The following is a 27,086-nucleotide window of genomic DNA, read 5'->3' as shown; positions in this document are numbered from 1 at the left end:
TTTAATATAAGAAGATGTTAATAAAACTGAATTTTCTTTTTTCAGATGTAGCCAAAGCTCACTGATTCATCAGTTTTATTAGTTGTTTAAAAGCAGCTATTGAAAGATTTAATGTGTACTTGACAGAAGTAAATCTTTACTATTTTCATTCTCTCTTCAAAATGCAAAATTTCCCACAGATCTTAAAGTATTACCTAATATTAAAAACCAGAAAACACTGAAATATCTTAAATGAAAAACACAAACACCCTGTAATTCCATCACCTAGAGCTAACCACTATGTACATCCTAAAATATATATATATATTCATATATATGCTAGAATATACAGAGATAGATCTAATCTATGAATGATCTTTTAGAAAAATAACAATGCAAACTACTTAGTATATGCATACTAATTCCTTGCTTAAAAATATCTACAGGCGAAAGGTGCCTGGGTGGCTCAGTCTATTATCATCTGCCTTCGGGTCAGGTCATGCTCCCAGGATCCTGGGATTAAGCCCCATATAGGGCTTCCTGCTCAGTGGGGAGACTACTTCTCCCTCTGTCTCACCCCCTGGCTTGTGTTCTCTCTCCCTCTCTCAAATAAATAAATAAAATCTTTAAAAAAAATTAGCTATACTTGAATGGGTATGATTACCACTTTAATTCTAGCTATATTTCATGAAGGTGTCACCACCATTTTAGCCACAAGAGATGATATTTTTTAAATGGCTGTAGTTTAGATATTTCAAAAAATTATACTGATTATAAAAACAAATGAAGTCAAGGAAACTTTTTCTCTTTCTCTCTATAATACACACTCATTCTGAATTTTTACTTTAGATGGTTTCATAATGGGGCCTGAATCATGTTACACTTCAAGAGTCTAAAACGTTAAAATATATGAAGTGGATACACATGACTTATACATAATTGCTACTGGAGAATGATGAAACAAAAATAATTTACACATTTAAAGACTACATAGTTAAGTAAAAATGTAAACATTCATTGGTATCACATATGCATATAAGAATTGTATAAGTTCCTATAGAAACTTACATCATAATATTGCTATTATTTTGCTCAAATTTAACATTATCAAAACCATAGGTAACATTCTCTTTAAACCAAATTTCAATATAACTTTTGGATACAGGATCAGGAGAGAATTTTATGTAGCCTAATGGTCAAAAAAACCCAAGTATTATTTGTTAGAGGTCCTAAATATTTTAAGGCAGAGAAGCATTTGTTTTAAAAGTTAAAAACTCAACAGGGGCTGTTTTTGTTACACTTTTATATATTTTTCATTTTTAAACAAGAAGGGGCTATCTCTTTTAGATCTTCACTGCTTACAAAGGGCCTATAATACATAGCAGACAATTATTTATAAAATGAATAACATCTGGGAATTTATTCAATTTTTAGGGATCCAAAATATAATTCCCTGCAAATTATACCATTTAGAAAATGAACATATAGCTATTAAAAATATATGTGAAAACTGTTTAATCATTTTAGAGCAGTCAAAATACAATATAAGATTGGTATCTTGGTGTTTGAAATCAATCATTTACCATATGCATTTTAATCTTTTATATCATCCATTTTAAGTTGATGGTTAGTAAGTTTTAATCAAAGTTGTTTTCAAACATTGTCATAATGTCACTTTGAAGAGTCATATCAATGGTACCAGCCATCTGTAGAAAGAAGGAAGAAAATTCATTATTACTTTAAAAAAACTTATGCCTTTGTTAGAACTATATAAAAATGATTACACAACATTTAGAACAGATTATACAACATGAACACTATTTAACATAATGAGTTTATGTAATTTTCTATTTCTGTTCAAATACTGACTTTTGTTAAACTCTTGTTCATGTGATAAATAAAACTTACAAGAACACTAAGAACAAGTTTCACTTCTCCATATAAGAGATAAAACTCTCAGTGTTGACAGAATATTAACAAGGACATGAACTGAGATTATATTGTTTCATTTATCTCTACAACCAACATAGCACTAGACATATAAAATTATTTTCTGAGTGGATCAGTATCTCTAACTATTTTAGGAAATTATAATATGTAACATTAAAATGCAGACTTTCCTGGATTCTGCCACTTACTGTGTAACCTAGAGCAAATTATTTAACCAAGTTTATTTTATATATAGGTATTTATGAAAATCAAACCAAAATGCATGTATAATACTCAGTACAATGGTGTTCATTAAATGCTAAAAAGCCATTGAAAATAAGCTAAAGTAAATAAAAGTCTAAAACAAAGAAAATAGGGGTGCCTGGGTGGTTCAGTTGCTTAAGTCATCTGCCTTTGGCTCGGGTCATGATCTCAGGGTCCTGGGACTGAGTCCCATGTCGGGCACCCTGCTCAGTGAGGTGTCTGCTTCTCCCTTTCTGCCCTTCTTGCTCCCCTGCTCACTCTCTCTTATTCTCTCAGATAAATAAATAAAATCTAAAATAAGGCAAAGGAAATAAATGTATCTTATATTCTTGTCTTCTCTCAAAGGTTCATGTGATGGCATCCAAAATGACACCAACTATTAAATTTTTAAAAATGTTTTTTGGGGCACCTGACTGGTGCACAGTTGGTTAAGCATCTGACTCTTGGTTTAGCCTCAGGTCATGATCTCAGGGTTAGGAGACTGAGCCCTGCTTTGAGTTCCATGCTGAATGTGGAGTTGGCTTGGAATTCTCTCTCCATCTCTCTCTCTGCCCACTCCCTCCCCCAATTAAGCAAGTAAATTTTTTTTAAAAAATGTTTCTTTCTTGGGGCACCTGGGTGGCTCAGTCAGTTAAGCCTCTGTTTTTGGCTCAGGTCATGATCTCAGGGTCTTAGGATCCAGCCCCATATCAGGCTCTCTGCTGAGCAGAGAGTCTGCCTCTCACTCTCTGATCTCTCTTGCTCTCACTCTCTTTCAAATAAATAAATAAAATCTTTAAAAAAAAAAATGTTCTTTTGTTTTTTTCATCAGTAAATAGTAACAGCCTAGAGTATAGGTAAATGTGTGAATCTGCAACTAACTGGTTGACTTCCTGGATGAGAAGTATTCCCATTGGCTATGTGGGAGATGATTTGAAATTATGGCTTATATACCAAAGGGATATTGAAAAGTTACATGTGACTCTTATAAACTATAAACATTGCTTTTAAAATGTCATAGACACAAAAGGATAAACTATTAAATCATAACCCAGGCTACTTACCTAATGCCAGCTAATGCCTAGGATGCCTAATGCCTAGGTTGCCATATGTCTGTCCCAGAGTTCCCCAAAGTTCTATTTTAACCCTCCAATATGAGAGTTGGATACACTGTCCTCATCTAAATATCATGTGATATTCCTGTTAAGTATCAGACATACTGCAAAATTATAAAAATATGTAATGAAACTTATTTTTACTTTAAAAGTACTTTATTTCAGACTGTCTTCCATCTTGACTAAAATCTGCAGTGTGAAATAATTACTGATATGGAACAATTATTCTCTACACCAGCTAACCTCTGATACCATGATTTACCTAACTAACACTCTGCAGCTATCATCATAACCTAACATACACACCTCAACCATTCAGATTTAAAATAAAACACTTGGTCAAGGGAACTGGGAATTCATGGTAACTCTGCTAGGTTTCAAGTTATGATGTCTTTTTTTGAGTACGTATCTGTAAATTAGCATCAACATAAGAGTTTGGGATGTCAAAAATAATAGTAGGTAGATCCAAGATCTGGTTGTTAGTTATCAAATCTGTCAGATGTGGTGTTAGTTACATTTCGGTGGCTTCCAGGTCTAGACAAGTTCCAGAAAAGTCTTAGGATATTAGAAATTATACTAGGTTACCTCACTGGGTTGTTAGGTAGCAAGTTAAGTTGCTGAGAAATCACATATGGGTACCTGAAGTTCGGCCCTTATGAGAACCAACAGGAAAAATTCATAAGTCATTAGAGAAAACAGTCCTAGCTAAGTACTAATGAAAAATTATGTGCTCCTTAAAAAAACACAAAAAAGGTTAAATGTTTAAATTACTTAAACCTTTAATTAATTTAAATTAAATAAAATTTAAAATTTAGTTTTTAAGTGGGATTGGCCACATTTCAAGTGCTCAAGAGCCATATGTGGCTAGCTGCTATTATATTTGATTTCACAGATAAAGAATATTTCATAGTAGAAAGTTCTGTAAGAACACATTGTTGTAAACACCACATGTTACAACACTGCCAAATACAGTTTATTTCTACCTCAGTATTATAAAATAAGAAGCTGACAAAACTTTTGTACATTATTCCTTAGTAAATTCATTTGTATGATAATCAATATACAGCCAAAGTCAATGGCTTTTTTCTTTTCAAACTACGTTCCTGAATGTCCTATGAATACCTGCATCTTTCCCAGGATCACAAAAATATCCAGCACCCAGCAAGTTAAAACTCAACATCGGGCATCAATGATTACCATATAAAGAAGCAGAAAAACATTTCTATAAAGAGACCAATCAATCAACTGAAACCAACCTGGAGCTGACACTCAGAATTATCAGAGAAGCCCACTGAAATAGGTTATGATAATTGTATTTTGTCTGTTCAAAAGCTTAATAAAAATACAAGAAATATTTTTAAAAGACTCAAATTCAACTTTTAGAGATGACAGTTACAAGGTCTTAGATGAAAAATACACTGGATAGAATTAACAGCAGATAGACATTCAAGATTAGTGAACTGAAGCAAAATGAAATGCAGAAAAATTGTTTTATTGTTTTATTTAGTTATCTGAGAGAGAAAGCAAGCACGAGTGAGAAGAGGGAAGGAGAGAAGGAGAGAGAAAATCCCAAGCAGACTCCTTGCCCATTGCAGAGCCCAATACAGGGCTTAATCCTACAACCCATTAGATCATGACCTAAATCATGAGCTGGACACCAAACCGACCGAGTCACCCAGGCACCCCAAAGGAAAAGAAAAAAACTGGTTTAAATTTAAAGAGCATTGGGGCGCCTGGGTGGCTGCCTTCGGCTCAGGTCATGATCTCAGGGTCCTGGGATCGAGTCCCGCATCGGGCTCTCTGCGCAGCAGGGAGCCTGCTTCCCTCTCTCTCTCTCTGCCTGCCTCTCCATCTACTTGTGATTTCTCTCTGTCAAATAAATAAATAAAATCTTTAAAAAAAAAAATTTAAAGAGCATGAATGTGGGACAACTTCAAGAGGCCTAGTAAGTGCTCAAAGGAGGAAAAGAGGAAAAAGAAAAAATATGAAGAAAGAATGGCCAAAATTTTCCAAGTTTGATGGACACTATAAACACACATTTCTAATAAGCCCAACAAAGTATAAAAGCAATAGAAAAAAACCCAGTGATGAATAAAACTATTAAAAGCAGCCAGAGGAAAGGCATGTTATACAATGATACCAAATTTCTCACTGGAAACAGCAAGCAAGAAGCTAGTGAAGGAACATCTGTAAAGTACTGAAAGAAAAAAACATTAACAATCTAGAATTATGTATCCAGCAAAAAATATTTTAAAAAATAAAGGCAAGTTTAAAACACAAAAGCCTGCACACGTGTGTTTATAGCAGTTCACTGTAATTGCTGTAAGCTATAAGCAACCAGATGTCTATCAATAGGTGAATGGATAAACGGTCATACAGCCACATACTGGGAGTATTTATTCAGCCAAAAAGAAATGAGCTATCAAACTACAAAAAGACACACAGGGCCTTAAATGCATATTACTAAAGTGCAAGAAACCAGTCTGAAACAGCTATACATTGTATGGTTCCAATTTATGACATTCTGGAAAAGGCAAAACTATGGATATAATAAACAGATGAGTGTTTAGAAGGGATTAGTAGGAGATATACAGGGGACTTTTTAAAAAGGTAATTATTCTGATGGTACTGTAATGACTGATCTGTGTCATTACATATTTGTCAAACCCATAAAAAGCATAACACAAAGAGTGAACCCTAAAGTAAGGTATGGATTTTTCTTGATAGAAAGGTTGACAGTGATGTGTCAATGTAGTGCAATACTGGTTCACCGGTCATGGGATGCTGATAGTGTGGAAGGTTATGTGTTGATAGGTAGGGGGCAGGGGAGGAATACGTGGGAACTGTATTTGGGGCTCAATTTTGCTTTGAATCTAAAATGTTCTAAAAGTTTATTACTGATATAAAAGGGCCAAAGAGAGGTATTTTCAGATATACAAAACTTGAAACAATTTATCATCAACTGACCCCACTACTAGAAATGTTAAGTCCTTTAGGAGAAAGGAAAATTAATACAGTTTGGAAATCTGGATCTAAATGAATGAAGAGCACTGGAAATGAACAACTACATAGGTAAATCTACAATTTTAACTTATTTAAAACTTCTTTAAAAAGACTTTATTTATTTGGGGGGGGGTGAGAGCACAGTAGTGGGAAAGGGCAGAGGAAGAGAGAGAAGCAGACTTCCCACTGAGTAGGGTGCCTAATGCAGGGATCAAACCCAAGACCCTGCGATCATGACCTGAAGGCAGATGCTTAACCAACTGAGACACCCAGGCATCCCTAAAATTTTTAAAAAGATACTTTGACGTATTATCTGTTTTTTGAGTGTTGAGTTTGAGGAGTTATTTATAGATCTTGAATATCAGCCCCTTGTCTGTAGTGTCATTTACAAGTATCTTCTCCCATTCCGTGGGTTGCTTCTTTGTTTTGTCTACTGTTTCCTTTGCTGTGCAGAAGCTTTTGATCTTGATGAAGTCCCAAGAGTTCATTTTCACTTTTGTTTCCTTTGCCTTTGGAGACATCTCTTGAAAGAAGTTGCTGTGGCCGATGTTGTAGAGGTTACTGCCAATGTTCTCCTCTAGGATTTTGAAAGATTCCTGCCTCACATTGAGGTGTTTTATCCTTTTCAAGTTTATCTTTGTGTATGGTGTAAGAGCATGGTCAAGCTTCATTCTTCTATACATAGCTGTCCAATTTTCCCAGAACCATTTATTGAAGACACTGTCTTTTTACCATTCTATATTTTTTCTTGCTTTGTCAAAGATTATTTGACCCTATATAGAATTGTGGGTCCATTTCTGGACTCTCTACTCTATTCCACTGGTCTATGTTTTTGTGCCAGTACCATGCTGTCTTGGTGATCACAGCTTTGTAGTAAAGTTTGAAATCAGGAAACGTGATGCCCCCAGTTTTTTTTTCTTTTTTAACATTTCCTTAGCATGAACATGAACAGACACTTCTCCAAAGAAGACATACAAATGGCTAACAGACACATGAAAAAATGTTCATCATCACTAGCCATCAGGGAGATTCAAATCAAAACCACATTGAGATACCACCTTACACCAGTTAGAATGGCCAAAATCAACAAGAGAGTTAACAAGTGTTGGAGAGGATGTGGAGACAGGGGAACCCTCTTACACTATTGCTGGGAATGCAAGTTGGTGCAGCCACTTTGGAAAACAGTGTGGAGATTCCTTAAGAAATTAAAAATAGAACTACCTTATGACCCTGCAATTGCACTACTGGGAATTTACCCCAAAGATACAGATGTAGTGAGAAGAAGGGCCATCTGTACCCCAATGTTCATAGCAGTAATGGCCACAGTCGCCAAACTGTGGAAACAGCCAAGATGCCCTTCAACAGATGAGTGGATGAAGAAGATGTGGATACTATGGAGTATTATGCCTCCATCAGAAAGGATGAATACCCAACTTCTGTATAAACAGAAAGAGATTATACTGACTGTATAAGTAAGTAAAGCAGAAAAGGTCAATTATCCTATGATTTCATTTACTTATAGAGCATAAGGAATAACATGGAGGACACTGGGAGAAGGAGAGGAGACGTGAGTTAGGGGAAATCGGAGGGGGAGACAAACCATGAGGAACTGTGGACTCTGAGAAACAAACTGAAGGTTTTGGAGGGGAGGGGAATGCGTGGTTGGGTGAGCCTGGTGGTGGGTATTAAGGAGGGCACGTATTGCATGGAACACTAGGTGTGATGCACAAACAATGAATCTTGGAACACTGAAAAAATAAAGTAAAAAAAAAAGATAATTTGACTACTTAAACATTAGCATATAATCTGGGAGAGGAGAAATGGAAGTACACATCGCTGTAAGGTTATTCTACCAAATGTGAAGTGGTATAACATTATTCACAGGAACACTGTGTTAAGCTAAAGTATATACTAAAAACTCTAGAGCAACCATCAAATAACAGAGTGTTGCTGATAATAAGCCAAGGAAGCAAATAACACAGAACCATAAGAACATGATTAGAAGAATGTAGGGGCAAAAAGAGCTAACAAGAACAGACAAACAAAAGAAATAAAAAGACGTTGCACTCAAACTTAACCTTATCAATAACCATATTGAATGTGGTCTATCTAAACACTTGTATAAAAGGCAGAGGTTGGATTAAAAAAAAAAAAGCAAGACCTCACTACATGTTACCTACATGAAATTCACTTTTTTTTTAAAAGATTTTATTTATTCATTTGACAGATGGAGATCACAAGTAGGCAGAGAGGCAGGCAGAGAGAGAGGAGGAAGCAGGCTCCCTGCTGAGCAGAGAGCCCCATGTGGGGCTCTATCCTAGAACCCTGGGATCATGACCTAAGCCAAAGCAGAGGCTTTAACCCATGGAGCCACCCAGGCACCCCTGAAATTCACTTTAAATATTAAAATACAGGGGTGCCTGGGTGGCTCCGTGGGTTAAGCCTCTAACTTCGGCTCAGGTCATGATCTCGGGATCCTGGGATGGAGCCTGCATCAGGCGCTCTGCTCAGCGCGGAGCCTGCTTCTCCCTCTCCCTGCCTGCCTCTCTGCCTACTTGTGGTCTCTCTCTCATTCTCTCTCTATCAAATAAATAAATAAATAAATCTTTAAAAATATATACATATTAAAACACAAGTTAAAAGTAAAAGGACAAAAACATTTTTTTATACCATATCAACATAAGTCATACAAAAGGTGAAGTGGATATGTTTCCAAGTAAATTTCTGAGTAAATAGTATCATCAAGAATCAAGATTACTTTGTAATGGAAAGGGGATTAATTAATCAAGAGGACATAAAAATCCTAAATGTTCAGGTGTCTAACAACACAGCTTCAAAATACATGAAATAAAACAGAGTTACAAAGATAAAAAGACAATTCTATAACTATTTAATCATAGATGGCAATGCCCCTTTCAGTACTTGATAGAATAAGCTGGCAGAACATCAGCAAGAATATAGACAGGAGTCTTGAACAACACTATCAACCAACTTAGCCTGTTTAATACTTTACTCAACAGCAGAATTCACATTCTCCTCATGTGTACAGAGAATATTCACCAAGGTAGACCATAATGTGGACCGTTAAAGAAGTCTTAATGAATTTAAGATGTTATACATTCTTGGACTACAGTGGAATTGAAATCACTAACAAAAATTACTAGCCAGAAAATTCCCAAATATTTGGAAACTATATACTTCTAAATATCCATGGATGAAAGAAGGAATTAATTCCAGTGTTTAAACATTATTTTCTGTGTATTAAGACTCTTAAACATGTCAGGTTTTTTTTTTTCCCTCTCCAATTTTATTAAGGTATAACAGACTTAGGGGCACCTAGGTAGCTCAGTTGGTTAAGTGTCTGCCTTCAGCTCAGGTCATGATCCCAGGGTTCTGGGATCAAACCCCACATTGGGCTCCCTACTCAGCTGTAAGCATACTTCTTTCTCTGCCCCTCTCCCCAACTCATGCTCTTTCTGTCTGTCTGAACTAACTAAATAAAATTTTATAAAGAAGAGAGAGATGTAACGGACTTACAATGCAAGTCAACTTCTTCATCTAGTGTTCAACTAGAACACTGACCTTGGGATATATGGTGTAACTTTTAGCCACAATTTACCAATAGTTTACGGATTTTTCAAGAATTAATAACAGTAAGTGATAAACCACTCTATCTCTATGCCAGGAATGTTCCTATGTGCTTACTACTACATGTAAATTCATTCTGTCTTCACAACAGGTATTATTCCCACTTTACAGACAAGGAAATTGAGGCACAGAGAGGTTAAATAAATTGCCAAAACCCACAAGTCTAGGAAATGGCAGAACTAGTAGTTGGACCTACATAGTCTAGTAACTCCATGACCATACTCTATGATTACACTCTCTGACTATGAAATTTTTATTTTAGGTTCTGATTTTAGAACTTGATCCTCACTAAAGATGTAAATTCACGGTCTATGAAAACCACTCTGAATTTGTCTTTGGACCTGTAGAAGATACTGCTCTGTTAAACTGTTCCTTAGTTAGATTTAGTAAACTAATATTTACTTACTGCTTCTCTCCTCCTCCGCTCTTGCTCTTTCTCCCTTGCTAAATTACGGTCTTTGAGGAGCCAGAGTTTGTATTTATCTTGAGCTTCTGAAGACTGCTGATGTTCCTTCTGTTCTTCTCCAAGGTACTGGTTTTGTGTCTTATTTGAAAAAGATTCTTGAGTGAAGCCAAGGTCCCTTAAAGAAAAAGTATAGCTCAAAGTAGGTTTCAAGCTCCTTAAAAGTTTTCATTACAAAAGATACATTAATTAAATTATAAATATAAAGCAGTGTTTTAGATCCCCTTTTCATATGTTATGATGTCATTTTAAAGTTTGACTTTTGATGTCAAATTGTGCAAAGGCAATCTACATTAGCAAAGAGAAAGTTATGGGAACTAACCAAGGTATACTACTATGTTCTTTCACACAGAATGGAAATAAGATATTTCTGGAAAATAGTATCATTATGATTTAGCTATATTAGTATCTTGTTATAAATAGCTTAATCACTTGAATTTCTCTCCTCCTCAAAGTAGATACTACTTGTCAGTTAAAAAAATCAATAAAATTGTACTTTCTGCAATTATAATTTGCTTTGTGTTCTACTAAATAGATAAATCATGATCACTTGACAAAAAAGAAATATATTTAAAATTACATGTCTACCGTAAGGGATGGAGACTGCTACACATTGTCAATGCAAGCAGACATGAACGAATATTTGAATAAATAAAAGGAAATAAATGAAAAAAAAAAAAAGACTATCTCCCAGCCTCCTTTAATACAGTAAATTACAGACCTCTGATTTTCTTGAAATATTTTTGTTTCCTTGGTATTCTGTTCCAGATGTTTCCGTATTAGTTCCTGTGTTCGAGCTTTTACTTCTTTTTCTATTGCTGCTTTTCTAAACTGGTTGAAGAGCTCGTCTGAGGATTTCAGTACACCGGATGTTTTGACTGGTTTGCCTAAACTTTTCCAAGAGTCTGCATTCTTGATCTTTATATCCTAAAACAAATATCTGATTTAGTTTGCGTCTACAGATGTCAACCACATTATGGAAGGAAAACAGTATTCTTTGATATAGTAATAGATCAAATTAAGATTCCAAAGGCCTTCATGTAATTTTATCAAATTATGAAAAATACTGGAAATGTATCAGATAAGCTGAACTCATTCATCTAAGACCAAATTAAAATAGCATGCTTACCAATTATTTCAATTAAATGTACATACACAGTTGACTATTGAACAACATGTGGATTTGCAGTTGCTGACACTTACATAGTCAAAAGTCCGTGTATAACTTCTGACTTCCTGAAAAAACTACTAATAGCTGCCTGTTGACTGGAGGGCTTAACCAATAACATCAGCAGTCAATTAACACATCTTTTCTATACTGTAAGTATTTATATACTGTATTTTTACAATAAATTAGGCTAGAGTAAAGAAAACGTTACTGAGAAAATTGTAGTGAAGAGAAAATACATTTACAGTACTGTACTGTATTGGAAAAGCTAGCTTATGATAAGTGGACCCAACAGTTTAAGTGAGAATCTACAAGGAATATAAAACTAAGTAAACACTAAGTCAGTCATGTAAAAAAAAGATATTTATGGTCCCATACAAAAAATAAACCAAATATACAAATTATTAATAAGATGCAAAGAAAGATGATGCCATAAGAGTGGCATGGGAATGCCATTTGCTGGGAATCCTCTGACATACTTTCTTCTTTCCTTTCTTAAAAAATTAACTGACCGTGACCACTGTTCTTAAATGAGTTCTATCATGATCTAGATCCATGCAACCCAAGAGAAGTGTAGTTTAAAATTTTCCAGAATAGGGGTGCCTGGGTGGCTTGGTTGGTTGAGTGTCTGGCTCTTGATTTCAGCTCAGGTCATGACCTCAGGGTTGTGGGATTGAGTCCTGAGCTGGGCTCCAGCTCAGCAGGGAGTCTGCTTGAGGGAGTCTCTCTCCCTGGGCCCCATACCCTCTGCTCATGTGCACACTGCTCTCTCTCTCTCAAGTAAATAGATAAATCCAAAAAATAAAATTAACAAAAAATAAAATTTTCCAGTACAGGGATTATATCTGGAAGGCAGAGTAGGAGAATCCTACTGGATAAAAACCTTGCCCCTTGGATACAAATATGACACATATCGATGTAAATAACCCAGAAAATGACCCAAGACAGGCAGAACAGAATCTACACAGCCAAATATAGAGAAGAGGCAGGGTAGGAAGGGCAAGAGGTGGTGGGAAGCTAAAGAGACCCACTGCACTTTCTGTGGGACTGTCTATGGGAGGGAGGGATACTGAGCATGGGCATGAGAATTAAACAGACCCGACGCACCAGGAAGATGAACCACCATAATATTTGGCTTTCGAACCAGAGAAGCAGAATCTCCTAAGTTCTTACAATCAGCAGGTCTTTAACACTTGGAACTTTAAAACTCAGAGGGCTCTGTCAGAGAACTGGGAGGGTAGTCTAAGTCCTTACAGAGAGCACAACAAACAGCACTGTGGAGGTCAGCAATAGAAACAACAATATGAAAACCTCTGGGGTGTGTGCATATATATATATATATATAAAAGAGGGAGATTTGTTTACTTATCTCAGAGTGTACAGTGGACCTGAGTTATAGGAGCAGAAATCAATGACAGACTTCTCCAGGAACAAAGGAGTTGGTCGGTACCATTTCCCTCCCTTTACCCCCAGCTTAGACACCTGGAACCAGCATGATCACAACACTCTCCACATAACCTGCTAACACCACTTGCTCTGCCTCCATGCTTCTGCAAACCTGGACCCTAAAACCCAGCTTGCCTTGATCCCAGCCCAGTGAACTGAGGTGGCTCTTGCTGGCACCATGCCCTACCCTGCATTCTCCTGTGTACCTACACCCTCCAATATGCCCTTAAGACCATCTAAAGTGATGCCACAAGCCCAGCAGTGTGCAAGCAGCCCTGACAGAGACTAGTACCACTCCAAAGTGACCACTACTCTGAGGAGAGGGGAAGATAAACATACACAGCAGTCCAACTGCAGCCCCAGCCATGGGCTGGGGCCAGACATCTAGGCTAGCTCCAGGACCCAATCACTGATTAAAGCTTGTCAGGACAAAACACAGGGAAAGCACTGCACTCAGCAGTTCTCTGCTACTGCCTCTGTGGCAAATGCCTGGTCTGACTCAACTTAAACCCAAAGCAACTGAAGACTGGCTCACTAACAAAACTGGAACCAAATCTTGCCTACAACAGGAAATGAGCCATTGCACATAAGTAGGCTGAAGGCAAAAGTGTCTTAGTGACAACAGTAGGGCACACATGACATACACAGAAGACATGCCTGAAGTGCCAGGTTCTGTTAAACAGGAAACACTGCACTGCAGGAAGGGTACTACATGACCTCTTTTTCAAAAGCCCATTACTTTCAAGTGTAGATGTAGGTGACTTTTGTAACACAAAGAAACAGACAGAGAATTAAACAAAATGAGAAGAGGAATACGTCCCAAATGAAAGAACAGGACAAACTCATAGCCAGAGACCTAAAATGAAATGGGTAAGTAGTATGTCTAGAAGAGAATTTAAGTGTTGGTCATAAAGATACTCACTGGATTTCAGACAAGAGTGAAAGACCTCAGTGAAACCATTAAAAAAAAAGAGAGAGATGGAAAATACATACACACACAGGAACACACCAGAGAACAGGAACTCAGTAAGTGAAATTAAAAATCACCAGATGGAATAAATAGTAGGCTAGGGGAAGCACAAGAACAGATCAGCAAACTGGAGGGTACAGTAATGGAAAACAATCAAGCTGAAAAGGAGAGAAACTAGTAATAATAGTAGTGGTAGTAGTAATTATAATAAAAGATGAAACAAGACTTAAGGAACTCAGCAACACCATCAAGCATAATAATATTCACATTATAGGAATCCCAGAAAGAAGAGAGACAGAAAAGGGGAGAGAAAATTTATTTGAAGAAATAATAAAAACTTCCCAAATCTGGGAAAGGAAACAGAAATCCAGATCCAGGAGGCACAGAGAAGCCCCAGCAAAATCAATCCAAGAAGGTCCACCCCAAGACACATAGTAATTATTTTATTTTTGAGAAGATTTTATTTATTAATTATTTATTTTTTCATCAGAGACTGAGAGAGAGAGAGAGGTGTGTGACAGAGTGAGAGAGGGAACACAAGCGGGGGAGTGGGAGAGGGAGAAGCAGGCTTCCCATGGAGCAGGGAGCTTGATGCCAGGCTTGATCCCAGGACCCTGGGATCATGACCTGAGCTGAATACAGATGCTTAGCTACTGAGCCATTCAGGCACCCCGACACATAGTCATTAAAATTGCAAACTATAGTTTTAAAAGCTTCAGAAGAAAAGAAAACATTTAAGGGAAAGCCCCATAAGGTTATCAGCTAATTTTTCAGCAGAAACTGTACAGTCAAGAAAAAAGAGGCATGATACATTCAACATGCTGAAGAAAAAAAGAATCTGTAATCAAGAATACTCTAGCAAGAAAGCCTATCATTCAGAAAAGGAGAAAGACTTCCCCAAAGTTAAAAGAATTCATTACCACTAAACCAGCCCTGTGAGAAATATTAAAGAGGACTCTTTGAGTGGAAGAAAGACCGTAATTAGGAGTAAGAAAAATAGGAAACAAAAAAGCAGTAAAATTAAGTATAGTCACAAAAATTAGTCAAGGGATTCACAAAATAAAAGAATGTAAGGTATGATACCACATACCTAAAACTTAATGGGGGTAGGGTGTACAGTAGCAAGGAATAGGTCCAACCTAAAGGACCATCAAGTTAATACAGACTGCTATATGCATAAGATGTTACATACAAACCTAATAGTAACCAAAAACTAAAAACCCCAGTAATAGATACGCAAAAAAAAAAAAAAAAAAAAAAAAAAAAAAGAGAGAGAGAGAGAGAGAGAAGCGAAGAGAATCCAAGCCTATCACTAAATAAAGCAAAAAAACTGTATGAGAAGAGAACAGGAAAAAAATCAGGAACAGGGAAGAATAAGAAATCAGCAACAGGGAAGACCTACAAAAATAACCATAATCAACCAACAAAATGGCAGTAAGTCCATACCTACCAATAATTACTTTGAACGAAAATGGACTAAACACTCCAATCAAAAGACAAACGGTGATGGAATGGATAAAGGAGCAAGGCTCACCAATATGCTGTCTCTGAGAGACTCATTTCATACTAACGACACATGCAGATTCAAAGTGAATGGATGGAAAAACATTTACCATGTGAATGGAAGAGAAAGGAAAACCACGAGAGCAACGCTTGTATTGGACAAAACAGACTTTATTCTTTTTATTTTTTTTTTAATTTAGTGTGGTATATTTATTTTAATAGATTCCTATACAGAAGTGGTTCCCAAAATGTTATCCATGGATCTTTGAAGGTCCTCAGATATTTGTAGGGAGTCCACAAGATCAAAACACTTTCCATAATAATACTGAAACATTATTCACACCATTTTCCCTGTATTGACATTTGCCCTCACGGTACAAAAGTAATGGTTGGTAAAACTGTTGGTCAGGGACACATGGGTGGCTCAGTGGGTTAAAGCCTCTGCTTTAGGCTCAGGTCATAATCTCAGGGTCCTGGGACCAAGCCCTGCATTGGGCTCTCTGCTCTGTGGGGAGCCTGCTTTCTCCTCTCTCTCTCTCTCTGCCTGCCTCTCTGCCTACTTGTGATCTCTGTCAAATAAATAAATAAAAACTAAAAAAAAAAAAAAAACCTGTTGGTCATGAAAACATAGCAATTAGTGACCTCAAATTATAGTCATTAGTCACTGTGTTCTTTACTGCCACACATTTTCATTGTGAAAAAAATCCATTGTACTAAAGAATATACCTGTTAAAGCTACAATTATTTCATTAAATGTCTACCCTGTAATGCCCCCTTTTTTAGTTTTTAATTTTTTTAAATTAACATACAATGAATTCTTTGTTTCAGGGGTACAGGTCTGTGATTCATAAGTCCTTCATAATGCATAGCACTCACCAACAGATACTGCTCCCTCAACATACATCATTCAGCTACCCCCAACCCTACACCCTCCCACTCCAGTAGCCCTCAGTTTGTTTCCTGAGACCAAGCATCCTTACAGGTTTGTCTCCTTCTCTGGTTTCGTCTTATTTTATTTTTTCCTCTTTTCTCCTCTCTTCCCCTATGCTCCTCTCTCTCTTGTTTCTCAAATTTCAAACATCAGTTATATCCTATGATAACAGTCTTTCTCTGATTGAATTATTTTGCTTAGTTAGCATAATACCCTCTAATTCCAACCGAGTTGTTGCAAATGGTAAGATTTCAATTTTTGATGGCTATATAATATTCGTGTGTGTGTGTGTGTGTGTGTGTGTGTGTGTGTGTGTTTACCACATCTTCTTCATCTATTTATCTGTTGATGGATCTATGTTCTGTCCATAGTTTGGCTATTGTGGACATTGCTGCTATAAACATTCAGGGGCATGTGCCCCTTTGGATCACTACATTTGTATTTTTAGGGTAAATACCCCATAGAGTGATTGCTGGGTTGTAAGGTAGTTCTATTTTCAAATTTTGAGGAACCTCCATACTGTTTTCCTGAGGGACTGCACCAGCTTGCATTCCCACCAGCATGTAGAAATGTTCCCCTTTCTCTGCATCCTTGCCAACATCTGTCATTTCCTGACTGGTTAATTTTAGTCATTCTGACTGGTGTGAGATGGTATCTCGCTGTGGCTTTGATTTATATTTCCCTGATGCCAAGTGATGTTGAGCACTTTCTTATGTGTCTGTTGACCATCTGGATGTCTTCTTTGCAGAAATGTCTGTTCATGTCCTCTGCCCATTTCTTGATTAGATTATTTGTTCTTTGGGTGTTGAGTTTGATAAGTTCTTCACAGATTTTTGATACTAGCCCTTTATTTGATATGTCATTTGCATGTATCTTTTCCCATTCTGTCAGTTGTCTTTTGGTTTTGTTGACTGTTTCCTTTGCTGTGCAGAAGCTTTTGATCTTGATGAAATCCCAATAGTTCATTTTCGTTTTTGCTTCCCTTGCCTTTGGAGATGTATTTAGCAAGAAATTGCTATAGCTTAAGTCCAAGAGGTTGCTGCCTGTGTTCTCCTCTAGGATTTGGATTCCTGTCTCACACTGAGGTCTTTCATCCATTTTGAGACTGCTTTTGTGTATGGTGTCAGGAAATGGTCCAGCTTCATTCTTCTGCATGTGGCTGTCTAATTTTCCCAACACCATTTGTTGAAGAGATGGTCTTTTTTCCATTGGATATTCTTTCCTGCTTTGTCGAAGATTAGTTGACTATGGAGTTGAGGGTCCTTTTCTGAGTTCTCTATTCTGTTCCACTGATGAATGTGTCTGTTTGGGGCCAGTACCATACTGTCTTAATGATTACAGCCTTGTAATAGAGCTTGAAGTCTAGAATTGTAATGCCTCCGGCTTTCTTTCTTTTTTTTTTCCAATGTTCCTTTAGCTATTCAGGGTCTTTTCTGGTTCCATACAAATTTTAGGATTATTTGCCCCAGTTCTATGACGAAAGCTAATGGTATTTTGACAGGGATCATTTTGAGTGAATAGATTGCTCTAGGTAGCATAGACATTTTTTGTGTATGTGATTTTTAAAATCTTTTTTTTTTTTTTAAAGATTCATCCATTTACTTGACAGGCAGAGATCACAAGCAGGCAGAGAGGCAGCCAGAGAGGGGGGGTGGGAATCAGGCTCCCTGCTAAGCAGAAAGCCGGATACGGGGCCCAATCCCAGGACCCTGGGATCATGACCCAAGCCGAAGGCAGAGGCCCCAACCCACTGAGCCACCCAGGTGCCCCTTAAAATCTTTTTTATTATAATCTTGTTTTATGTTCATTTAGCCAACATATTATTCATCATTAGTACTATGCTGAACAGCAGTGGTGATAGTGGAGATACCTGCCATGTTCTTGACCTTAGGGTAAAAGCTGTCAGTTTTTCCTCAGTGACAATGATATTTGCTAGAAGTTTTTCATAGATGGCTTTTATTATATTGAGGTATGTACCCTCTATCCTTACAATGTGAAAAGTTTTAATCAAGAAAGGATGTGTTGTACTTTGTCAAATGTTTTTTCTCCATCTCCTGAGACTATCATATAGCTCTTATCCTTTCTTTTATCAAGTAGTATTATCACATTGATTGATTTGCAGTTATTGAACCAACCTTGCAGCCCAGGAATAAATCCCACTTGGTCATGGTGAATAATCCTTTTAATGTGCTGTTGGATCCTACTGGCTAGTATTTTGCTAAGAATTTTGGCATCCATGTTCATCAGGGATATTGGTCTGTAATTTTCCTTTCTGGTGAGGTCTTTGTCTGATTTTGGAATCAAGATAATGCTGGCCTCAGAGAATGAGTCTGGAAGCTTCCCTTCCATTTCGGTTTTTTGGAACAGTTTCATAAGAATATGCATTAATTCTTCTTTAAGTATTGGTAGAGGGGTGCCTGGGTGGCTCAGTCATTGAGCATCTGCCTTCAGGTTGGGTCATGATCCCAGGGTTCCGGGATTAGCCCCATGTCAAGCTCCCAACTCCGTGGGAATTCTGTTTCTCCCTCACCCATTTCTCCTATTTGTGTTCCCTCTCTCAAAGTCTCTCTCACTCTCTGTCAAATAAATAAATAAATAAAATCTTAAAAACAAACAAACATGATTTTAAGATTTTATTTATTTATTTGACAGACAGAGATCACAAGTAGGCAGAGAGGCAGGCAGAGAGAGAGGAGGAAGCAGGATCCCTGCTGAGCAGAGATCCTGATGCGGGGCTAAATCCCAGGATCCTGGGATCATGAACTGAGCTGAAGGGAGAGGCTTTAACACACTAAGCCACCCAGGCACCCCACAAACATGATTTTAAATGTTTGGTAGATTTCCCCTGGGAAGCCATCTGGCCCTGGGCTCTTGTTTGTTGGGAGATTTTTTGATTACTGCTTCAATTTCCTTCCTGGTTATGGGTGGATAAAACAGACCTTAAAACAAAGACTGAAACAAGAGACATAATAAGAAGATCTAACAGTTGTACCTATCTATGCACCCAAGATAGGAGCACCCAAATACATAAAGCAGCTAATAACAAACACAAAGGAAGTAATTAATAGCAATATAATATAGTAGAGGACTTCAACACCTGACTTACATTGATGATATATTATCAAGATGGAAAATCAAGAGGAAACAGTGGCTTTGAATGACACACGGGATCAGATGGAACCAAAAGATACAGTCAGAACATGCTATCCTAAACCAGCAGAATACATATTCTTTTCAAGTGGAAACACAGCACTCTCCAGTATGGAGAGTGGATCACATGTTAGGCCACAGAATAAATCTTGACAAATTCAAAAAGATCAAAGTCATGTCACATCTTTCCCAACCACAACATTATGAAATTAGCAGTCAACCACAAGAATAAATCTAGAAAGAACACAAATATATGGAGGTTAAATATCATGCTACTGAACAATGAATTTTTCAACCAAGAGATCAAAGAGGAAACCAAAACATGTGTAGGGACAAATGAAAATAAAAACACAATGGTCCAAAATCTTTGGGATGCCAAGAGGGAAGTTTTTAACAATACTGGCCTACTTCAAGATGCACAAGAAATCTCAAACTGACAACCTAAACTTACACCTAAGGAAGCTAGAATGATAGCTACAAACAAAGCCTAAAGTCAGCAGAAGGAAGGAAATGATAAAGATTGAAGCAGAAATAAGTGAGATAGCAACTTTTCCCCTAAGATCGGGAAAAAGACAAGGATGCCCCTTCTCATTATTTTTATTCAACATAGTTGGAAAGTCCAACTAAAAAAAAGTTTTAACAACCAGACAAGAGAGGGTGTGTGGGTGGCTCAGTTGGCTAAGCAACTGCCTTCAGCTCAGGTCATGATCCTGGAGACCCAGGATCAAGTCCTGCATCGGGCTCCCTGCTCAGAGGGAAGTCTACTTCACCCTTTAACTCTCCCCATTCTCATGCTATCTCTCTCTCTCTCATTTTCTCTTTCAAATAAATAAATAAAATCTTAAAAAAAAAAAAAAAAAACCAGACAAAAAGAAATAAAAGGCACTGCCATTGGTAAGGAAGTAAAACTTTCACTATTTGCAGATGACATGATACTATATTTAGAAAACCCTAAGTACTTCACCAAAAAAACTAGAACTGATAAATGAATTCAGTAAAGCACAGGGTACAATAAAATCAGTATACCAAAAAAAAAAAAATCAATATACAGAATTCCATCACATTTCTATACACTAATACTGCAGTAGCAGAAAGAGAAACTAAGAAAACAATCCCATTTACAATTGCACCAAAAATAGTAGACATCTTAGGAATAAACTTAACCAAGGAGGTGAAAGACCTCTACTGAGAAGTATAAAATACTGATAAAAGAAACTGAAGATGACACAAACAAATAGAAGGTATTTCATGCTCATGGATTGGAAGGACAAATATTGTTGAAATGTCCACACTACCCAAGACAATGTATAGATTTAATGCAATCAATTTCAAATATAAATATAAATTTTCACAAAGCTAGAACAAATAATCCTAAAATTTCTATGGAACCATGGGTGCCTAGGTGGCTCAGTCAGTTAAGTATCTGACTTTAGCTCAGGTCATGATCCTGGAGTCCCAGGATCAAGCCCCACATTGAGCTTCCTGCTCAGCAGGAATTCAGCTTCTCCCTCCACCCCTCACCCCACTCATGTTCTCCCTTTCCCTCTCAAATAAATGAATAAAATATTTAAAAAAATCTGTATGGAACCAGAAAGACCTCAAATAACCAAAGCAATCTTGGAAAAGAAGAATCAAACTGGGAGTATCACAATCCCAGGTTTCAAGATACACTTATTAAGCTACAGCAATCAAACCAGTATGGTACTGGCACAAAAACAGACATATCAATCAATGGAACAGAATACAGAACAGAGAAAGAAACCAATGATTAATCTTTGACAAAGATTTACAATCACATTTCATAAAATGTATAGCTGAAAAAGTGGATATGCACAATCAAACTATTATTCCAAACATATGTTTTCCAAAAACTGAACTATTGGTTTTAAATTTAAATTAATTAAAAAAGAAGGCTTAAATCTCAGTTCCTCAGTTGCACAAGCCACATTTCAAGGGCTCAATAATCATATGTGGTTAGTGGCTACCATACTGGACACTATACAATGCAAGTCTAGAAGGCCCTTCTAAGAGTTAAACGGCCACATTCTCCAGTACAGATCATGTGTTATGCCACAAAACAAGTCTGAATATATGTAAGAAGACTGAAATTATATCAAGCATTATTGCTGACCACCATAATATGAAACTAGAAATCAATTACAAGAATAAAACTGGAAAATTCACAAACATGGAGATTAAACAACATGCTGCTATTGAACAACCAGTGGCTCAAGAAAGAAACTTAAAAAACAATAAACATCTTGAAACAAATGAAAGTGAAATACTACTAGCAAATTGTATGGGATATAGTAAAAGCCGTTCAATAGGGAAGTTTACAGTGATAACATCATGAACCAAGAAAGATTTCACATAACCTAACTTTGTACACCTCAAGGAACTAGAAAAAGAACAAAGCCCAAAGTTAGTAAAAGGAAGGAAATAACAAAGACCAGGGCAGAAATAGTTTTAAAACACAAGAGAAAAGATTAATTAAACTAAAAGCTTATTTTTTGAAAAGACAAAAAAAATAGACAAAACTTGAGTTAGATTCACGAAGAAAAAGAAGATTCAAATAGAATCAAATATAAAATATTAAACTGATACCACAGAAATACAAACATAAGAGACTAAATGAACCATTATAAGTCAAGGAAATGAACCTGGAAGAAATGGATAAATTCCCAGAAACATACATGTCTTTCAAGACTGAATGGTAATGAAACAGAAAGCTTGAACAAACTGATTTCTAGTAAGGACAAAAAGTCAGTAACCAAAAGCCTCTAAACAAAAAATCCAAGAACAGATGGCTTCACATTTAAAGAATACCAGTCCTTCTCAGAAAACTCTTCTCCCCCAAAATAGGAGGGGGACTCTTCCAAATTCATTTTAATATTTTTTCTTCTTTTTCAAAGATTTTATTTATTTATTTGACAGATAGAGATCACAGGTAGGCAGAGAGGCAGGCAGAGAGAGAGGAGGAAGCAGGCTCACTGCTGAGCAGGGAGCCAATATGAGGCTTGATCCCACAACCCTGAAATCATGACCTGAGCCAAAGGCAGAGGCTTTAACCTACTGAGCCACCCAGGCGCCCCCCAAATTCATTTTATAGCCAGGATTACCCTGATACCAAAACCAGGTAAGAACACAAGAAAATTATATAGACCAATATCCTTGATGAACAGATATAAATAGTCCTCAAAAAAAATTAGCAAACCCAATTCAACAATACATTAAAGGAATCATATACCACAATCAAGTAGGATTTACTCCAGCAATGCAAGGATGGTTCAACATCCACCAATCAGTATGATATACCACAATAACAAAATGAAGAAGAATCATAGGATTACCTCAACTGATATATTCTGTATCAGCATATGACAAAATTTATTTATTTGAAAGGGGGGAGGGACAGAGGGAGAGAGAAACCCAAGCAGACTCCAAGCCAAGCACAGAGGCCAATGTGGGGGCTCGATCCCATGACCCTGAGATCACAACCTGAGCCAAACCTAGGAGTCAGATGCTTAAGTGACTATGCTTCCCAGATGTATCAACAGCTGTTGAGATAATAAAAAGTCTCAACAAAGTGGGCAGAGAGGTAAGGTGTCTCACACAAAAAAGCTTTATATGACAAGAACCACAGCTAATAACATACTCAACAGTGAAAAGAAGAAAGCTTTTCCTCTAATATCAAGAACAAAATAAGGATGCCCACACTTGACAATTCTATTCAACACAGTATTATAAGTCTAGCAAGAGCAATTTAGCAGGAAAAACATATAAAAGGCACTCAAATCATAAGTAAAACTGTCAGTATTTGCAGATTACATGATAGTATACAGAACCCTATAGGCTCAACAAGAATAAAACCCTATTAGAACTATTAAATTCAGTAGATTTGCTAGTTACAAAATCATTATACAAAAATTCATGCTCTTTTCATACACTGATGACAAACTATCAGAAAAAGACATTAAAAATACAATTACATTTATAACTACATCAAAAAGGACAAAATAACTAGGAATAATAAACTAAGGGCATGAAAGACCTATACACTGAAAACTCTAAGACTTGTGAAAGAAACTGGTAAAAGAAACTGAAGACACAAATAAATGAGAAAATATTCCATGCACATGGATTCAAAGAAAGAGTATTGTTAAAATGTACCCAAGGCAATCTACAGAGTCAATGAAGTCCTATCAAAATTACAAAGGCATTTTTCACAGAAACTGAACAATATTAAAATCTGTATGGAACCACAAAAGACCTCAAAGGGCCAAAGAAATCTTGAAAAAGAACAAAATTAGCATCATGCTTCCTAATTTCAAACTATATTACAAAGCTATCGTAATCACAATAGTATGGTATTTACATAAAAAAAGATACACAGATCACTTGAACAGAACAGAGCCCAGAAATAAAATCACACAAATTTGGTCCATTAATATACAACAAAGGAGTGAGGAGTATAGAATGAGCAAAGGATAGTCTCTTTAATAAATGGTGCTTGGGAAAACTGGACAGTTCCATGCTCTGTACAGCAAAGGAAACCAACAAAAAAGGTCAGCTACTGGAGAAAATGTTTGCAAATCATGTATGTGATAACAGGTTAATATCCAAAATACAAAAAGAACTCCTAAAACTCAATAACAAAATACTCAAACAATCCATTTAAAAAACAGGCAGAAGATCTGAACATTTTTCCAAAGAAAATATACAAATGGACAACAGGTCCATGAAAAGGTGCTAAACATCACTAGCCACCAGAAAAATGCATTTCAAAACCGCAATTAGGTATCATTTCACACCTGTTAGAATGGCTATCATCAAGAATATAAGAGATAACAAGTACTGGTGAGGATGTAGAGCAAAGGGAATCCTTGCATACTGTTGATGGGCATATAAACCAATATGGCTACTACTGAAAACAGTATAGAAGTTCCTCAAAAAATTAAATCAAAAATAACCATAAAAAAGAAGGAAATCTTGCCATTTGTAACAACATGGGTTGATTTGGGGGGCATTATGCTAAGTGAAATAAAGCAGAAAAATAAATAATGTATGATTCCACTTATACGTGGAATCTAAACAAAAAAAATGAAACCAAACTCAGAACAGATTCGTGGCTGCCAGAGAAGTGTGGTGAGGAGTGGGGAAATTGGAAGAAGGGGGTCAAAAGGTACAAACTTCTGGGATGCCTGGGTGGCTCAGTGGATTAGGCCTCTGCCCTCAGCTCAGGTCATGATCTCAGGGTCCTGGGATTGAGCCCCACATCGGGCTCTCTGCTCGGCAGGGAGCCAGTTTCCTCTCTCTCTCTGCCTGCCTCTCTGCCTACTTGTAATCTCTCTGTCAAATAAATAAATATAATCTTTTTTAAAAAAAGGTACAAACTTCCAGCTATAAAATAACTAAGTTCAGTAGATGTAATATACAGCATGGTGACTAACAGTTAATAACCTAGATTATATTTGAAAATTGTTAAGAGAATAGACCTTAAAAGTCTGCATCACAAGAAAAACAATTTGTAACTGTGTGACACTAGACTTACTGTGATCATTTCACATTACAAATATTGAATTATTATACACAAATAATGAATCACTACAGTGTACATCTGAAAACTAACACTTCATGTTTGTTATATCTCAATTTAAAAAAAAAAAAGAGTTAACCTGCCTACTGTGTAAGGGAAGAAGAGCATTATATAATACCTAAACATCCTCTGTTGAAATTTATTTTTTTATAATTTTCTCCATAGTAAGTATGCTTAATTGCTCTTTTCATATTTTTCCATGAAATACTAGGGAGAAAATTGTCAAGGGTCCCAAGATAAAGCATAAGGAAATGTGTGACTAGATATATTCATGGGACTTTAACTTCTGTCCCAAAGAAATAAAAGGAGTCAGACATCACCAGTGGTCACCTAGATGTCCTTCGGGAGTGTTTGCCATTTGCTGCCAATAAAATCTATTCTGTTCTTACTCACGGAACAGGCTAAATGCCAGTTGCAGAATTCTTATGACTACTTGGTCATTTAAAGCATCTCATCTTCAGGGGCGCTTGGGTGGCTTAGTGGGTTAAAGCCTCTGCTTTCGGCTCAGGTCATGATCTCAGGGTCCTGGGATCAAGCCCCACATTGAGCTCTCTGCTCAGCAGGGAGCCTGCTTCCCTCTCTCTCTCTGCCTGCCTCTCTGCCTACTTGTGATCTCTGTCTGTCAAATAAATTTAAAAAAAGCATCTCATCTTCAGATAGAGGTTTGAGGCAACCATGGTAAAACCTGGCATTATATTAAACAGGGAATAAAGGAAGGATGAAAATTGATTTCTAGCTTTGTGCCTAAAATTTTTACTAAATTTCAATGAAGTTTTGGCTGATACTAAAGCAATAAACTTCATATGTGAGTTTGGAGTACAGGACAGTTTTTCAGGTATCACAAAGAACAGGAAACCTAGAAAGGTGGAGATGAGAATGGCAAGTATTCCTCATCAAAGTATGCATACAATTAAAGATATAAAATAAATATTTAGGGAGAAAAGAATAGTTCAGTTGCAATAAGTTATAAGGCATCTTGTTAGAGGAGTGAAAAGCTAGCTCAGTATCACAAAGGTGTTTAATGTTCATTCTGTAGTCAAAGTTAGAAACCAGTGGTGTTGTCATACAGATGAGTAAAATCAGAGGAACACATCCAAGAGGAACATAATGCTTAAAGTAGAATGGATTAGAATAAGGAGGGTCTCAAGTCAAACCAGTTATAAATATTAAAAGTGGTGAATATTCTATTTCCACCTCACTAGTTTGTGAGGTGGAAATAGAAAAGGAGACATATTGGAAGTGAAACTCAAAAGAATATAGCAACTCCTTGGCTGCAGGACACTGAGAAGTCATCAAAAACATTTAAAAAGTATAGGAGGTCAGGACTAGAAATATATATTTGAGTCATCTGCAGAGACACTAAAACTGAAATCACCATACCGGATGTTCAATCAGATAAAGAAGTAGAACATCCTGGTTTCTTACCCTATGAAGACTTTGGGAAGGATGCAACAATTTTAGAGGTCACTGGTTCCTCTGATAGGGCAAACAACAGGGACAGAAGAGCAGCTAGATGCAAGGCAAAACTAAGGCACTGGTTCTCACTTGGGGGTGATTCCCCTCAGCCCAGGAAAGACACATGGCAGTGTAAGTAGATGCTTTAGGTTGTCCCATGGGGGTGGGAGAAAGGGTGCTGCTAGCATCCAGTGGGGGAGAAGTTAAGGTTCCAGCATTTTATAACGCACAGCCCTGCTGCTGACACAGACTTATCCAAGCCCAAAATGTTAACAGTGTTAAACAAGAGAAACCCTGGTTTAAAATGTAAACAGGTAGTAGGAAAATACAACAAAAAAGGAGTAATAGAGACCACAGAGATGGCAGGAGACCTCCATAATAAATCTGCTGAATACAAGAGAATTAAGAACAGAGATGAGTTATTGTTGGTAATAAGAGAGATCTTTTCCTGAGGGTGAAGTGAGAGAAGAATGTAAAAAGACCAGGG

At 36.8% G+C, this 27,086-nt stretch overlaps 1 protein-coding gene across 1 annotated transcript in view; it reads right to left on the bottom strand.

Annotated features, from left to right (window-relative positions):
• Positions 1-1,616: 1,616 nt before the first annotated feature.
• Positions 1,617-27,086, bottom strand: part of BRDT (bromodomain testis associated) — a 64,637-nt gene continuing 39,167 nt past the window's right edge. Inside the window, 3 exon segments of the mRNA XM_059377103.1 lie at positions 1,617-1,685; positions 10,324-10,498; positions 11,102-11,307. Of these exon segments, the coding sequence (XP_059233086.1) occupies positions 1,617-1,685; positions 10,324-10,498; positions 11,102-11,307 (450 nt within the window).

Source organism: Mustela nigripes, chromosome 14 (genome assembly GCF_022355385.1).
Source record: "Mustela nigripes isolate SB6536 chromosome 14, MUSNIG.SB6536, whole genome shotgun sequence".
Classification (NCBI taxonomy): Eukaryota; Metazoa; Chordata; class Mammalia; order Carnivora; family Mustelidae; genus Mustela; species Mustela nigripes.
This window is presented reverse-complemented; position numbering and strand designations above follow the sequence as displayed.